This window comes from Sorex fumeus, unplaced genomic scaffold, assembly GCF_029834395.1.
Source record: "Sorex fumeus unplaced genomic scaffold, SorFum_2.1 ptg000010l, whole genome shotgun sequence".
Taxonomy (NCBI): domain Eukaryota; kingdom Metazoa; phylum Chordata; class Mammalia; order Eulipotyphla; family Soricidae; genus Sorex; species Sorex fumeus.
This window is the reverse complement of record NW_026606067.1, coordinates 33,934,214-33,950,948: the sequence shown is the minus strand read 5'-3', so window position 1 is coordinate 33,950,948 and position 16,735 is coordinate 33,934,214. Positions and strand designations below refer to the sequence as shown.

At 39.6% G+C, this 16,735-nt stretch overlaps 1 protein-coding gene across 1 annotated transcript in view; it reads right to left on the bottom strand.

Moving 5' to 3' along the window:
- Window positions 1–323: 323 nt before the first annotated feature.
- Window positions 324–16,735, bottom strand: part of PRKCI (protein kinase C iota) — a 94,202-nt gene continuing 77,790 nt past the window's right edge. The window contains exons 13-18 of the mRNA XM_056110694.1: window positions 14,288–14,375; window positions 13,004–13,129; window positions 11,685–11,764; window positions 8,655–8,744; window positions 7,312–7,427; window positions 324–3,003 (exon numbers count right to left, since the gene is read on the bottom strand). Coding sequence (XP_055966669.1) covers window positions 2,916–3,003; window positions 7,312–7,427; window positions 8,655–8,744; window positions 11,685–11,764; window positions 13,004–13,129; window positions 14,288–14,375 — 588 coding nt within the window. The 3' untranslated portion in view covers window positions 324–2,915. The remainder of the gene's footprint in view (window positions 3,004–7,311; window positions 7,428–8,654; window positions 8,745–11,684; window positions 11,765–13,003; window positions 13,130–14,287; window positions 14,376–16,735) is intronic.

The window sequence follows — 16,735 nt, the reverse complement described above, 5'->3', positions numbered from 1 at the left end:
TGATTATCTTTTAGCAGAAGCGAGACAAAAAAGGCAAATCAAAAATATATGCTAATAATATTTTTCTAGTGAATGTCTACAATATAGCATCAGTTTTACCAAAATGTTGTTTAATAAAACACAAATATTTTCATTTTTCCTGAGTAAAATTTGACATACCCTATTTGTACACAAATTTCTTATATTTACAGATGAAAAGATGTTCTAACCGTGATGAGTATTAAACATTTTATTTAAAGAATTTAAAGTTTAAAAAAAAAAAGGTACATAAAAACAGATTACATTGTGACGACCAAGGCAGTATTTCACATGACAAAACTAAAAAAGAAAAGGTTTTTTTTTTTCCCTTTAGGTAAAATGAACAGGTATAAACAAGCTTAATACCTGGCATCCAATTCAGGCTGCATATACATAAAATGATCTGACCATATGCTTTATGCAAAATAATGTTTTTCTGAGAACACAAAAATCGTCATCATTCTGCCAACGAACTACCTTATTCCCCTGGTGAGTATTTGGAAAGAACTTTTACATAACATAAAAAAGAACAGGCATGGAGCTTCAAGACTATAAAAACAGAACACAAGTAAAAACATTTGTAATCCAATTCCGTATAAAATACACATAGTAAATCTTATTAGTTCTTTTAAAAAAAGATTTTAAAACAAAAGACCACCCTGAATAATGGCTAAAACCCCATCATAGAAAAATGTTTATCATTTGTAATACTATTGGTAGAAAACTGATGAATTTTTGGAGAAGATATCTAATTTGAAGCCTTTAGCTCAACATTTATCTAAAATTGAAATTATAGGTAAGAACAGTAACTCACTGACACTCCATCTCAAATGAATATTTCTAAAATCTAACTATTGGACAAAAGAAAAATAATTTAAAGTGTTTCTCAAAAGGATGCCCAATGATCCAACAGAATTCTAAAGTTAGCCCAGTAATACGCGTTTTAAACAAACTTTTTAGGTGATAGGGTCACATTCTAAATTTGAGAACTTGGGCCAGAGCGATAGTACAGAGAACAGGGCACTTGCCTTGCACACGGTCAACCCAGGTTTGATCCCCAGCATCCCATATGGTTCCCTGAGGACCACTAGGAATAATTCCTAAGTGCAGAGCCAGGAATAACCCCTGAGCATCACTAAGTATGGCCCCACAAAAAACCAAAAATCTGAGAACTAATGTCCGAGGGAAAACAGCACCACTTAAAAGCAAGATCATAAACATATTTCTGACACTGATAATCAATTTTTCTATAAGTTTATGACCCAAAGTACTGCTTTTTGTTTTAAAATAAGTTTCAGGTATTAAGAGAAACATATATCTCTGAAATAAGCAGGAAATATAAACATTTTCCACTGAGGTTTTTCTAGCTCACAGACTTAACTATTTGGAGAGAGCATGTGGCCAGAAGATTTGAAAAAAATTACATTTCAAATGAAATGTAGCACCCCCTTAGGAAAGAAAATAATTTATTAAATGCCTAGAGGTTTAAGTGAGTCTAAATTTAAGTAAAACTAGTTTCCCCCAAAATAAATTTTGCTAAGATTACATGGCGTAATTAATTTAGAAGATCATGGTTATGTTTTAAATCCCTTTGCATAAAAAAATATTTAAAATAAGTGAGAAGGATGACATCTCTCATCCTTTTAAATAAATTGCTAAACACTAATATTATAAAATATAATCTGAATAACTTTGCCCTTGAAATGTACTCTACTCTGTATTACATGTATTACCTATTTATAAAATCTCACATACCAATTTGAACTGTGATGTGCATATACATATCCTGAATGTAAGTTATTTTTCTTAAATTTCATTGAAGTCCACAAAAAAAGAGTTTAAAAATATGAATAATATGATTCTGGGCAAAAAGCAAGCTAGTTAAGACACTATCTGGACGATAAGTTATTTCCCCACGTACCAAATTATAAGGAAGGAAAAGTATACATTCTGCGTTCTCCAGATAAGTGGAATGAGTCTCTATTTTTGATAACACAGTGAGTGTCTCATGTAAGTCACATCACAAAAAAAAAAAAACCCAAAAAACGTTGGGTTTATTTTCCAACAAGAAATAAATATTACCATTGCACTTGTCTGTATCTATTTCAAACTTCTATCGAAATACATTCCAATCAATCATGGGTCCATGCAACTCCATTCATTAACACTCTAGTTATAAAGTTCTGGCTAAAAGGAAAAACTCAAAAGCTCCTTAAAAACAAAAATCACTTATATCAAACAGAAAAGCTGTTGATTTGGAATCTGAATCACAAAAAAATGCGCCTATCTTTTTTCCACAAGGGAATTCAGTATCCACAAATTCTTAAGCAAAATATTTTAGTACCAATTTAACAACTGTTGTCTTAAACACCAATCATTTTCAAGGCAATGATAAAAATTTCCAGTTGAATTTCTAAACACAAGGAATCCAAAACTAATAGGTAACATAACAAGATGTTATATTTTGAATTAATCTTTTATTCCAAAATTAAGAGTCAGTCAAATGACTGAATTCACTTAAATGACTTAACAGAGAAGAACAAGAATCATGGTAGGTTCATGATGTGATCCTGGTATATGCTTTAATGCAACAGATAGTCTTTTTTTTTTTAAAGCAGTGGTATTTCCTTTGAACAAAAAAAGACAATTTCATTACTCATCAGTAGGCTGCTGGATTACCAGTGTAACTAAATTCTGACATAGCTGTCTGAAAACTATCTTTAATTTTTTTCACAGTTAGATTTAGATGTACTAATTGACTCTTATAGTCAACAGTAGAAGATAATGAGTGCTTTTTATAGGTGACAAATATAAAATGGTTCACTGTATCCAGGGTCGTAAAGTTTATCCATGCATTAAAGAGCGAGACAAGCAAAATGCATAGTTGAAAATGAGGATCAGACACATTCTTCTGCAGACATCAAAAGAGGATTGATATACTCAAAACCTTCAAATTCAGACTGATCAATCTTCCTCACAATGTCACTGTTGAAAAAAAATAATTTTCATAATCAAGATTTGTTCAACTTTAACTAAAAGGCAAAAACAAGATTTAAAAATAAAGCTCGTTTACATAAAAGTATGGGGAAAATTCCTATAAGTCTATGGATTAACCCCCGAACATTTTCTAGAATTGAGTATTAAAAACATTAACAAAAACTAATACTCTCGTAGCAAGTTAGAAACAAAAGGCAATCTAGAAGTGAAGACTAAGAATAGGCACACACTATCCCAATTCTAGTGGATCATAAATTTTGACGTGAACAATATTCATAATTGCGCATCCAGGTCTGAATTAGCATTCAATGCAGTAGTCACCTCAACAGCCAGATGAAAGATGGTGAAGAGGAGGCCCAGAAGTTACCCAAAAGGAAAAGGCAATAGGAACAAGTACACTGAAAAACCTGGAATAAGGAGAGAACACCACAGGGAGATAACAGGTCACAGAGCGGGGAGGTTGACATTCAGTTACACGAGGCTTCGAGTTCAATACACAATAAGAGTGAATAGTATTATCAAATATTTCAATACATAAATGGATAACCAAACCACAGAGCACAAATTTACACAGAATATAGTTCCTTTCAAGGAGGGGAAATAGCTCATGAATAACTTAAAAGAGAAAGCATTACCTGTAGTTTCATAGGGGACAGTGCTAGGACCTGTCCTAATCTACTCTTAAGAAAACGATAACTTGGGGCTGGAGCGATAGCACAGCGGGTAGGGCGTTTGCCTTGCACGCGGCAGACCCGGGTTTGATTCCCAGCATCCCATATGGTCCCCTGAGCACCGCCAGGAGTGATTCCTGAATGCAAAGCCAGGAGTAACCCCTGAGCATCACCAGGTGTGACCCCCCCCCCAAAAATAAAAAATTTTAAAAAATTTTATAAAAAAAGGATGACTTCTTGTTGGAGAAATCGAGAAAGGCAGTATTCATTCCACAAACAATGGAATTATGAAAGATTCTACATCTATTTTCTAAACACAAATAGCGTATTAGAATTGGGATAGAGGTGTTAACACCGCATGCCACTAGGAAGGACAGTAACGGCTCGGGGAAGCCAGCGATATTCAAGCTAGGGGCTTTCACCCTGCAACCAAACATCTGGCTGCCTTAGGGGTAACTGAAAAACGGGGGATGTTTCAATAAGTAAAAATCAAGGAACACAAGGATGTGGCGTGAGCAAAGGTAACAGCGCAATGTTGGTTTAGTGTGGAAATGCTGCACAACTGAGATGGATCAGCCATGGACCGCACAAAGCGTGGCAAGAGATCAGGCTCAGGAGGTCGGAGGTGGTGGGAGGCCTTCGATGTTGGTCAAGTGGGAGGATTTATGGTTTGGGGCCATCCCCAGCCACAGTTTAAATAGTATCAGTTCTGGGTTCGTGCGCCCCGTGGCGTGCAGGGGACGAAACCCGGACACTCCGGCCTGCTGAGCTGTCTCAGCCCAAGATGAAAGACCCAAGCTGCTCTGAAATACAGAAGTTACTGAAGCGTTCTAATCAGAGGAATTAAAGAACTGGGGGATACAAAGTGGGCTACAAGACGAGGAAGGAGACCAGCTGGGGGTTAGTGGAATATCCGAGGCATGACTCGAAGGAGATTTGAACTGTGCTTATAACAATGGGAATGAAAAAGGCTCTGATTTAAATGACGAAGTAAAGGAAGGCTATACAAGGACTTGGCAGCTGAAGGGATTACACAGGAGAAGGAGCAAATGATGATATTATGAATCTGAGTGCAGGAATACATGGTGACATAATGAGCAGAAACAAGTCAATAAAAATGAAGAACTGGCTGAAAATATAGAAAGAAAGAAAGAAAGAAAGAAAGAAAGAAAGAAAGAAAGAAAGAGGGCAATTACTTGATTTTTAGACTTCATGCGTTCAAGGGACTTGTCCAACAAACAAGGCAGCTAGAACTGCTGCTCGGGAGAGATATGGGGTGGGGGTAGGTGCCTTACTTCAGAAACCACCATTAATCTTCCTCAGCAACCGTGTGAGTAAGCAAACAGAAAGAAATGGCTCAGAGAAGTTATGCAAATCATACTGACGGTTACCCAGTTGGTAAGTGGTAGCATCGGGATTCAAATCCTTCTCTTTTGATTAAGTCCAGGGCTCTTGTTAACACACGATGCCATCATAAATAATTTCCGCACTTATCACTCTCCTCTAGTAGACAGGAGGATTTTGGGGAGTTAGGCCTGTGTCTCAATAGATTCTGAATGGCCACTACTGAGCACAGTGTCTTTTACTCCATAACTGCTTGCCAATTTAGCTGCAAGTCACTTAAGTAGCTACATGGCTGGCTGAAATCTCCAAGGCACAAACTGCATCCAGTCAAGACAAGGCAGCCATGAACAAATCCACGGAGCATCCTAGTCTCCGAGGACCGAAGGATAAAAAGTGACAAGTATGCTTTCAGAGACAAAGCAGAACCAGACTGCGCAAAACCAATAAAATAAGTACCAAATGCTACAAGGACTAATAAAAAAATGATTTAAAATAAAAAAAAATCAGAAGTCAATTAATCTTTAAAATCTGTAGGATCAGGGCCAGAGAGATAGTACAGCAGGCAGTGCCGTTGGCCTCACATACAGCCGACCTGCGTTCGATCCCTGGCATCCCACATGGTCCCCTGAAGCACCGCCAGGAGTAATTCCTGAAGGCAGAGTCAGGAGTAACCCCTTAGCATCGCTGGGTGTGACTCAACCCCCCAAAAAACTAAATTTAAAAACTAAAATCTGTAGAATCATAGGGCCAGAGCAATAGCACAGTGGGTACAGGTGCTTCCCTTGCATGTGGTCAACCTGGGTTTGAGTCCCAGCATTCCCTTACGGTCCTCTAGCACTGCCAGGAGTAATTCCTAAGTGTAGAGTGAGGAGTAACCACTGAGCTTCACTGGATATGCCCTACTCCCCCTTCCCCTCACCCCAACACACACACAGAAATATCATATAGAGGCTGGAGAGACAGGATGGGGATTTAAGTGCTTGCCTTGCATGTGGCCAACCACATTTTGATCCCCAGCACTCTATACAGTCCTTTGAGTACTACCAGGAGTGACCCCTGTGCAGAGCCAGGAGTAAGCCCTGAAAATACCGGGTGTACCCCCTCACCCCAAAATGATAATACCATCAAGGTTGGCTACTCTAAAGTTTAACAAAGAAAATACTTATTTTCCCTTTTATGGTTAATTTCTACTCCTTCTGAAGTAGCTTACGAGGAAAAGAAAATGAAAAAAAGAAGTACTGGTTCAAAGAAACGCTAAAGCTTGGGGGGGAAATGAGCATCTTTGAGCATGTTTATAAGTGGAAAGAAGCTGAAAAAGAAACAAAAATAAGTAACAAGAAAACCACAGAATGAAATCCTCATGGAAATGGAAGAAACTGGTCTAGGCAAAGAGGGTGTCCCTTGCAGAACCGAGAACAGAAAAATAGGGAAGGGCCGAGGGTTCGCAAGCGATGCTGGTCTGAGACACTGGGCAGCTGAGGAGAGCAAGCTCACGTCAGGCCCACTCAGGGAGGACTCGTCCCTGCAGCCGTCCCAGGCCAGCTCATGCACAGTGATGACCAAAGCAGGAGGAGGACTGAAGACTCTGGAAACGCAGAGACAGTTTGGAACAGCTGTTGTGAGGAATGTCACAAGTCACAAGATGTCAGTCAAATGGGAGGTAAAGGCCTCTGAGATGAGAGAATAACGGTCGATGATTAAAACAGTCAAGTTATGCTAAATGATATTTTAGAAAGCAAGCAACATGAACACATCCAAAAAATCAATCAGATCTGCTGGCTTGACTCTAGGTTGATGCTTCTTTTTTTGTTTTAACTGGCAATACATATCAAGAGACTTAAAAATTTCAGACCCTTTGACCTGATTCCCTTTCGAGCTTAATACTCGGGAACTCAGACAGAGATGATCATCACCCAAATGGAAAGCAGGGGGAAAAAAAGAGGGAAGAGCACAGGCCTTAGTCAGTCAGACTGGGGTTTGAGTCCTGGCTCTGCCACCCGATAGCTGTGTAACTTTGCTTAACCTCTCTGAGCCCCGGGTTTCCTCATCTGTAAAATGAAGACAACACCTAGGTTTACAAAAGTGGAAGAAGTACAGTAATGTAAGCAAAGCAAAGTAGAAACTGGCAGTTATTACAATTCATAACAGTACAATGGATTCTAGTATTCTGAAACTGGAAGGGTAGATAAATAATATAATCTGAAAATGAAACACTGTATGGTCACTAATAAAGGGTCCTTCAAAGAGCTCTGAGAATATTCCAGCCTGTAGGATTACTTACTCATCATCTGGAGTAAGCTGGACAGGTTCATTTGTAAACTGAGAATCAAAGTTGTCCAAACCAAATTCCCCAGAAATATTTGGCTTAAATGGAGGTACCACCTGCTTTTGCTCCATCTAGAAAGACATATTGGGTAACAGTTCAGGCCTACATTTTTAAAGAATTTTATTTTTATAAAATTGTTCACAATAATTACATTCGACATTGCCACACCAATCCCGCCATCATTACACCTTCCCACCACCATTATTTTAAATTTTCCCATCAACACCCAAGCCTGCCCCAAAGGCAGATACTAAATTATTCATTTTGTATTGCTTGTTATAAATAATCCACTAGAAGTGATCCAAAAAGGTTTCCTTAGAGGAAAGTGTGTGAAAATTGTTGTATCTCACTTTGGAGCCATTAAGCTCCTGTATAAGAGATCACTAACATGTTGTTAACAGGTTGAGCCTTGTGTGTGCTCTCTCTTTCTGTGTGTGTGTGTGTGTGTGTGTATACACACACACACACACATACATACACACCCCATCCAATGTGGTGTGCTACTCTTGGTATATCAATGGCATAGAGTATGAGTTAAATTTTTTTAACTGGATGGTGACTTTGGTGTCCAGAGACATCTCTGCAGCATGATTTGTGAATCTCTGGATCAGGGCCATTAATGGGCTTATATGGCGCCTAGAGACAGTTTGTGGGTGTGACTGCCAGGTACCAGGAAGCACAGGGAGATGGAAGGAGGGCAACCATTCTCAACTCTGTGCGAACCTGGAGGTTTCAGTCACAAAACCCATATACCTGGGTTTTTCAGAGGTTTTGTTCTCATGCGTGAGGGGCTCGTCCTGATCCTATGAAGACTGCAGGCCTACTTTTTTTTTTCTTTTTTCCTTTTTGGGTCATACCTGGCAATGCACAGGGGTTACTCCTGGCTCATGCACTCAGGAATCACTCCTGGTGGTGCTCAGGGGACCATATAGGATGCTGGGAATCGAACCCCAGTAGGCTGTGCACAAGGCAAATGCCCTACTCGCTGTGCTATTGCTCCAGACCCGCAGGCCTACATTCTTAAAAGAATTAATTCCACCTCTAGGTTTCACTTCAATCCTCATATGCTTCGCATTCATACCAAAATGAGTCCCTAGGCAGTCCTAAACACTAATAAGGGCCTTAATAATACCATAATCTGCTCCACTAAGCTTGAATTAAAAAGCTTTATACAAAGCACTTGAGAATGGTCTTAAATTATGTAAGCTGATAATTTAATTTTTAGAATTCTTTCAACACAATAAAACTTGGCCCAAGATAATCAACCTTATAAGAAAAAACAATAAAAATTTACATACCATGTCCCAGTCAACATTTCGGAAAAATGGATGTCCTTGAATATCAGCAAATCCTGTTTGAGGATGACATCCTAATCGTTCCTTTGGGTCCTGTGGTATTAAGAAACATTTTAAGAAGTGGGTGAATGGGTATCACTCTTTGTAATAAATTATCTTTCTGATCTATTCGTGTCTATCATATGAACGTCTATGTCTAAAATCAGAACGATCTGATCAGGTTCATCAGAGTGATCTACCCGTATCCTTCTGGACAGCTCAGATGAGTACATGAAGTTTGTGACAAGCAAATTTCCTCAAGGCTCTCAATCTACTTAATATTTAATTAAGGCACAGAGTCATCACGCTCCCTGCAAAAGATCAATTCGAGAAAAAGAGTTTTCATCACTTGAAATGCATCCAGCTTTATTTTTTTTTGGCATGGGTTAGAGTGAGAGGCAAAATAAGTGAACCCCGAATACTTTTTACCTTCAATTTTCACTTTCCTTTGTCTATCACTGGGTTAAAGTTTAGGTTGCCTGCTTAAATGTTTTCTCGTTTAAAGCTAGCTTCACTTAGCTTTATTAAAATTTATCATTGTCTTTTATTTTACATGGTAAATGTGTATCACCTATCTGTACTTTCTCACCATTTAAAGTGAAATCTATGATTGTCCCAAGCACCTCTGGGTGTAGAATTCTGCCACCCCCACCCCCCAAGTGACTGCCTAGACAAACCGTAACACAGTAAGATGATTATTTGGTTTCTGCGCTCCCCTATTGTTCCTGGCGGCTTCTAATTTCTTTTTCTTTCTTTTCCTTTTGGGTCACACCCGGCAATGCACATGGGTTACTCCTCACTCTGCACTCAGTAATTACTCCTGGCGGTGCTCAGGGGACCCTATGGGATGCTAGGAATCGAACCCGGCTCGGCCGTGTGAAAGGTAAATGCCCTACCTGCTGTACTATTGCTCCAGCCCCAAGTTTCTAATTTCTTGAGTGATGGAAGTATCATTCATTACTAGCAAGTTCCTTTCAATCAATCTGAGTTTACCATAAAGTGACTCTTAGTTGGCCTTTAGAGAGCTTCCGGATGGGGCACTGGCTGTCAGAGGAATCAACCATGTTTTGAGGGCCAGAACTTGTACGTGTGTGTGTGTGTGTGTGTGTGTGTGTGTGTGTGGTGGGGATGTTGCGGGGTGCATTGGGAGGGAGGATGGGAGTTTTTAACTTCACATTCAGCAGTATTCAAGAACTACTTTTTTTTTTGTTTGGTTTTTGGGGCTACTGCTGGTCACTCTGGGCAGCATGGAGGGCCAGTATCTGTAACCCAGGCCACCATATACAACACGTGCACTCTCCCTGAGCCCTTTCTCCAGACTGCGGTGGAATACTTTTTTGGCTTTTTTGGAGGGAGGCTTAACGTCTACTCAGAGCTCTGCTCACGGGCCAATCCTGGTTGTACTCAGGGAACCATCGGTGCTGGGGATGAAATCCAGCCTCCTCCATGCAATGTACCAGAGGAAAGAGAGCGGAGAGTGAGAGAGTGAGTGAGCGAGCGAGCGAGAGAGAGAGAGAGAGAGAGAGAGAGAGAGAGAGAGAGAGACACTGAGCTCTGTGGTACTCGGGCTCGAGATAGGATTACAGCCACAGCCACATCCTAGGAAAGTATCTTAACCTCTGTAGTATTTCTCTGGCCCAAGGTTGGAACCTTTAATATCATTTTCATAAAGGCTGAAAACTGAATTCAATAACCAGTGGCCAATGATTTCATTAATCAATATACACATGCAATGGTTCCTCCATGAAGATCTTTACACCAGCGAGGAGAGCTGTGGCGCTGAGTTGGTGAGAACATCTTCCACATATTGGGGAAAGCTCCTGTGTCATTAGGAGCCTTCTGAGCTCATTCACGTTCCATGCCACTCCTTGTTCATTTGTATCACTTTCATGATAAACCAGCTGGTAGTTCTGAGTCTGTGAGCCTTTCTAGCAAACTAATGAAGCTGACACACCCTAGGGGCTGTGAGAACCCCTGACTATAACTAAATCAGACAGATGTGCAAGAACCCAATACTTGCAACTGGCGTCTGACAGGCGGCTGGCAGTCTTGTAAGACTTAGCCTTGAGCCTATGGTGCCTGTGCTGACTCTGAGATGTTGATATCCAATAAACTGAATTGTAGGACACCCCTTTGGCATCTAACTAGCTCAAAGATGGTTGCAGGTTTGGGAAAAACCTTAACATTTTGTCTAGAGAAGTTTTATAATAGTTCTCTAGTCAGCCAACTGCAACAAACAATGGTGTTCAGAATTTTGAAGTAAACCATTTCCTTTGAATTTTTGATTATGGGGGGGTGTTTGTTTTGGGGCTACACCCAGTGGTGCTCATGGCGGACTTGGGCTCTGTGCTCAGAAAATCACTCCTGGCAGATCTTGGGGTATCATATGGTGTACGAGGGATGGAATCAAGTCTGTGTACCGCCTTTCCGGCTCTTTGATTACAGAGTTTTTGACATAAGAATGTAGGGAATTTTACTGTCCCAAATATACAAGACATAGAGATTCTATGATTAATAAACCAAAAAAAATAGATATTTCTTTGTTTTTGGACCACACCACAGTGCTCTGAGCTTACTCCTGGCTCAATACTCCGGGATAAATCCTGATGGTCTGGGGTACGATGTGGGGTGCTGAGGATGAAACTTAGGTTGGCTGAGTGCAAAGCAAGTTCTGCACGAACTATCTCTCTAGCCCATCAAAGAAATTTTAAGACAAAGTACAACTGAGACTAACTCCTCAAACAAAATCTTGTTCCCTATAAAAAATACCACATGTAATATACAGTGGGAGGTAGACGACACTAGCAAAACAGAAAAGACAACTCGTCCTGGAACTAATGCCATCAAACTATTCTTTGGTGAAGAGAAAAATTCCACATAATTGAAGAACTACCTACTCTAGAATTGGTCTGGAACTGAACATTGTTTAAATTTCTACTTATGCATTCCACTTGTACAAAGACAAACCACTAAGAAATTTTGTATGATTAATACCTTGTTGAGAAAGCTCTTCAGGACACTTGCAGCTTTTACAGAGAGAGAACGTGGTATGCGAATTTGTTTTTCCAATATAACTAGAAAGATAAAATTTATTGTACAAATTTTATTAGTTTACACTTAGCATTTACTTGGCTTTAATCATTAAATGTTCACTGAGACATAAGTTTCTCTTGCCAGAAAAAAAAAAAAAGCCAGATGTACAATATGGAAGCGCCTTACAAACTTACCGGTTTCTTTCCTCTCTTTGCTTCTCAAAATAGACACAAAACTGAGGTTTTTAATCATTTACATGGATCTATCTATGACTATCTAACTATGGTTGCTTTTTCATCTTTAAAAACAGAAATAAAAATAGCTATTTTAAGAAACTCCTATGAGGACTAATGGCCTCACTTGGTAATGCTTAATACACATTATTATGCAGATACATTCAATTTTATTAGATATAGCTAAGTTCTTCTCAAGCCCTCCCGCCAGTTATTTCCATCTGCAATCTATGCGAGCTTCAGTTGCTCTGTATCGTATTAGCAGCTAAGACTTCATAAAACCTTTACCAAAGCGATGGACATGAAACAGTAGAACCTTAGTGTTTTAATGTATATAATTCAAATTAATAGTGAGGTTCTTTCCATAGAGCCTACGGCCATCTGGACTCCCCATTCTACAAGCCTCTTTTCATCTCCCAAGATGAATACATTTAGCAATGCAGAATTTTATGGCAGGTTTTACACTTCTTTGTGTGCTGCTGGCTTTGAACTTTGTCTATTTCTTTCCGTTCTGTTCAATGACATGGGGTTTCTTCAAGGCCGACTTCCCTTGCCAGAGAACTCCTTCCTTAAACTTCTATTGAACACAATCTCACGGAACCTCTTTGTTAAGTTCAAGATGAGAGAGTGAGTGACAAATGAGAGTGAAGACCACTAAAAAAGGAAAGCTATCCCCACAAAACGACAACAACAAAGCTTTCAAATGTGCCTGTCACGTGGCTGGCCGGGGGTGGTGGTGAGGGGCATGAGAGGGCCGGGGAACGCCAGTGAGGTTGACACTGGCGGTGGGACTGATACTACAACAGTGTATGTCTACAACTATCAATAATGTTATGAATCAACATTCTTTAATAAAATTTTAAGAGGCAGACTATATACCCAAAACAGAAAAAAAAAAAATTACAGCCTCACATATAAAATAAATAGACACTACAGATCATGCTCCTTTTTCTTCTTCAAAGTAGTCACTTGAGCTGTCCTCAATTGTTGTGCTCATTTGTTATGAAATATTGGTTATTTACAGAGACTCTCCAGAAAGCCAATTACCTTGGAAAAGATAATCCTCTGTGTTTTGATCAGGATTATCGGAACTCCCAACGATATCAAACGGTGACCTTCCCGCCATCATCTCGAACATCAGCACTCCAAGGGCCCACCAGTCCACACTGAAACCTTCAGGAAAGAAATTTTGAAGCAGTGAATTATCCACTTTGCATTCCTGAAAAATGAACAGTGAAAAAGTCAAGTCTAACAGTGCTCCAAGTACGAAGTGGGACTGAGGACTACAGGTCGACTTATCAATGACGGAGGCAGCTGAGAGGTCACAATAACAAAAAATACAGACCAGGAACTGAAAACGAAGTTTCTTTTCCCAAAACAGGCCTACAATTTTCAACTGGTGTGTCCTATCTAATAGTTTGTTCTTACGACATATTTAAGTTGGATTTGGGGATTAACTTTTCTTGGTCTTGATCCTGATCTTCAGTGAGTTGATTAAAAACCCTTGAAGGGCCAAGGAATCACACTGTGAGCCGTCAATCTTCCTCTACAGCTGGAGTCAAAGACTGTCTCATAGAGCACCTCTGATTCCCGAGAAGCGTCTATTTTCCTGCCGTAATTCAGATTCTGGGGTGTGTGTGTTGTGGGGGGGGTTAAATAATCCAAAAAGAATCAGAAGATTTATCTAGAGAGTCGTAATTCTAGAGTCAGATCACTAAACTTTTATTTATTTTTTTGGTTTCTGAACTGTACCCAGCAGTGCTGAGAGGACAACTCTCTGATCAGTGCTCAGGGGCTGTCCCTCTAACAGTCCAGAGAACCATCTGGTGGCAAGGACAGAACCTAGGTTTCCCACATGCAAAGGACATGCGCCTGCCCACTGAACTGTATCTCCAGCCCTAGACTGCTAAACTTTAAATCTCTACATTACCACTTTCTAGTTATATGACTCCAAGCGAAGTTATTTAAACTTTCTGTGCCTCAGTTCCTTCATCTGTAAAGTGGAAATTACCCATGTTTATACCTCACAGGACTAGTAGAAAATGAACTAGGTACATAAAAACTGCCTAAAATGTAAATGGCACCCACTAGGGTTTGCCATTCATGTTATTCAGACAGCAACTTCAAACCAAAAACAAACTGCAGACCAAATACTTCCAAGGTCAAACAGGCTGTATTTCAAGTTAGGGTCTCCACGTGGGGTTTAAGAGGACCAAGACAGCTGATGTATGAATTTGAGCACCGCACTACCAGAGCATAATATAAAGTAACTGGTTTCATGTTTAAACAACCTTCTAACCACAGTTAAAATACCACCAATTTATTCATTACCATAGTCTTCTCCTCTTAAAATTTCAGGAGCAATGTAATTGGGAGTACCACAGAAAGTGCTGGTCGTATCTCCTGGCCGCAATCCTTCCTTTTATTAAACAGAAAAGAAAAAAGAAGTAATATCCTAAACTCTTTAAATTTGCTCTTATTTCTTCTATCACATAAGCTTAGCTCCTGCAGATATCTAGTCAATCAACACATCACTAGTACAATTACCTTTACTATTAAAATTGTGGATTGCAGTAGTTAATATAATCTATTATCAATAGAGGTTAGTTTAGTCAGTTATAATAAAATTTACACTCAGAACTATTTTCAAGAAAAAAATTTAATGGGAAAGATTTACGTCATATCGTATTATCTGGATGAAAGGAATTGTATTTCATGAAGAAGAGAAGCACTTTAACTTTCATCTCCTAACATAACAACTGCGGGCACAATGATGTGTCTCCTTTGGTCATGCATTTTTTAAGTCATATAATTTATTAGCTACAGGAAATAAGTATATTAAAACAAACACAATAACATGCATAAGTAAAGAAACTACATGATAATAAATGGCAAAATTTTCATATGTAAATAACCGTATTTGTATAAGCATAATCAAAATATAAGGAATAAGAATGGACAGAAGGATTAATTTCACATTCCCTGCTATGAAAGATGGTGCCAAACTTTCTATGCTGAAGCCCTAATGCTGAACTCTGGGAGGCAGGTCAAGAGGAAGGAGGTACGAGGGCACGAGGGCAGGACCCTGCAAATGGAATTTGTGTTCTTGGAAGAGCTCATTCTTTCTCTTCTGTGCTGAGGTTTAAGGAGAAAACACCCACCTGCAAATCACAAAAGTGACTTCAACAAAAACTCTATCTACTAGCACTCTAATTTTGGACTTCCCAGCTTCCTAAATTATCAAACATGCTTTTGTTCTGCTAATTTTTGGGCAAAATAAAATTAAACAATATTAAAAACTATATGTTTGGTCATTTTGATCCACGATATGAAAAAATAGTTTAATTTCAAGCCATCTAGTCTATGGTATCTTGCATCAGTCAACTGACAATACAACCCCAATCAGGCCAAGATATCTGAACACTTCTACATTAAAAAAAAATTATACACATACACACAGATATAGATCATACAGACCAAATCAAAACAAGACCACCAAACTTGTATGCAAAGATTAATAGAGATAACGTAGTCTTTTTAAAGTGCATGTGGTGGACTTAACAATAAATCTCTCGGAAGAGAGCACAGAACGACATGCCATAGAGATGCCTTCAGACCCTGTGCCCTGGCAGCCGAAAACCTCCAGAACTCAACCACCGCCATGCTCACGGCTGCTTCCACACGCTCAGACGAGCCTCACCCATGAGTGAATCTATTCCTGGAGTGCGTGACATCATCGGCACACCTCTGATATACCGAGAGTAGCACTCCACATGGGCTGGAGCGACAGCACAGCAGGTAGGGCGTTTGCCTTGCACGCAGCCCACCTGGGTTCAATTCCTCCATCACTCTCGGAGAGCCCAGAAGCTATCAAGAGTATCCCACCCACACGGCAAAGCCTGGCAAGCTCCCTGTGGCGTATCCCATATGCCAAAAACAGTAACAACAAGTCTCACAATGGAGACGTTATTGGTGCCTGCTCGAACAAACTGATGAACAACGGGAGGACAGTGACAGTGACAGCACATCACATTTGATGGGGTTTAAAGTAGAGGCAACCAATCTTAGGGGGAAATATATATATATATATGTATATACACACACACACACACACACACACACACATATATATATATATATACACACACACATACACACAGATACATATATAAGCACACAAGGTACAACCCTTAACAACATGTTAGTAATCTCTTACACAAGGGTTTAATGGCTCCTGGGTGAAATACAACAATCTTCACTCATCTTCCTCTAAGAAAACTTTTTTGGATCATTTTTAGCAGATTATTCGTAATAAGCAATAAAAATAAATGATTTCGGTTCTGCCTTGGGGGCAGGATTTGGGGTTCGGGATGAGTAGATTTGAAATACAGTGGTGGGAAGGTATAAAGGTGGTGGGATTGGTGTTGAAATATTAAATGTGATCAACTATTGTGAACAACCTTCTAAAAATAGGACAAAGTTTTTAAAAAGTGCATGTGGTATTGACACTGACCAAATACTAAGTCATAAAGGAAGGAAATCTCCATATTTTTCAAAGAACCAATTACGCCCCTATCTCTAGCCACAAGTAAGGAATCAATAATAAAGAAAAAAAAGGGGGGAGGTGGCTCTTGCTTTTCAAGCGCATGTTCACCCTGAGCATGGACCTCACTGTCCTCTCCACCGCTGCCTGATTTCACTCGGGAAGAGCCCGTGTTCTTTCTTGCACATAAATTTCCCCCTTCTCTCCCCTCATATCTTTCTAAACAAGTTACGTTC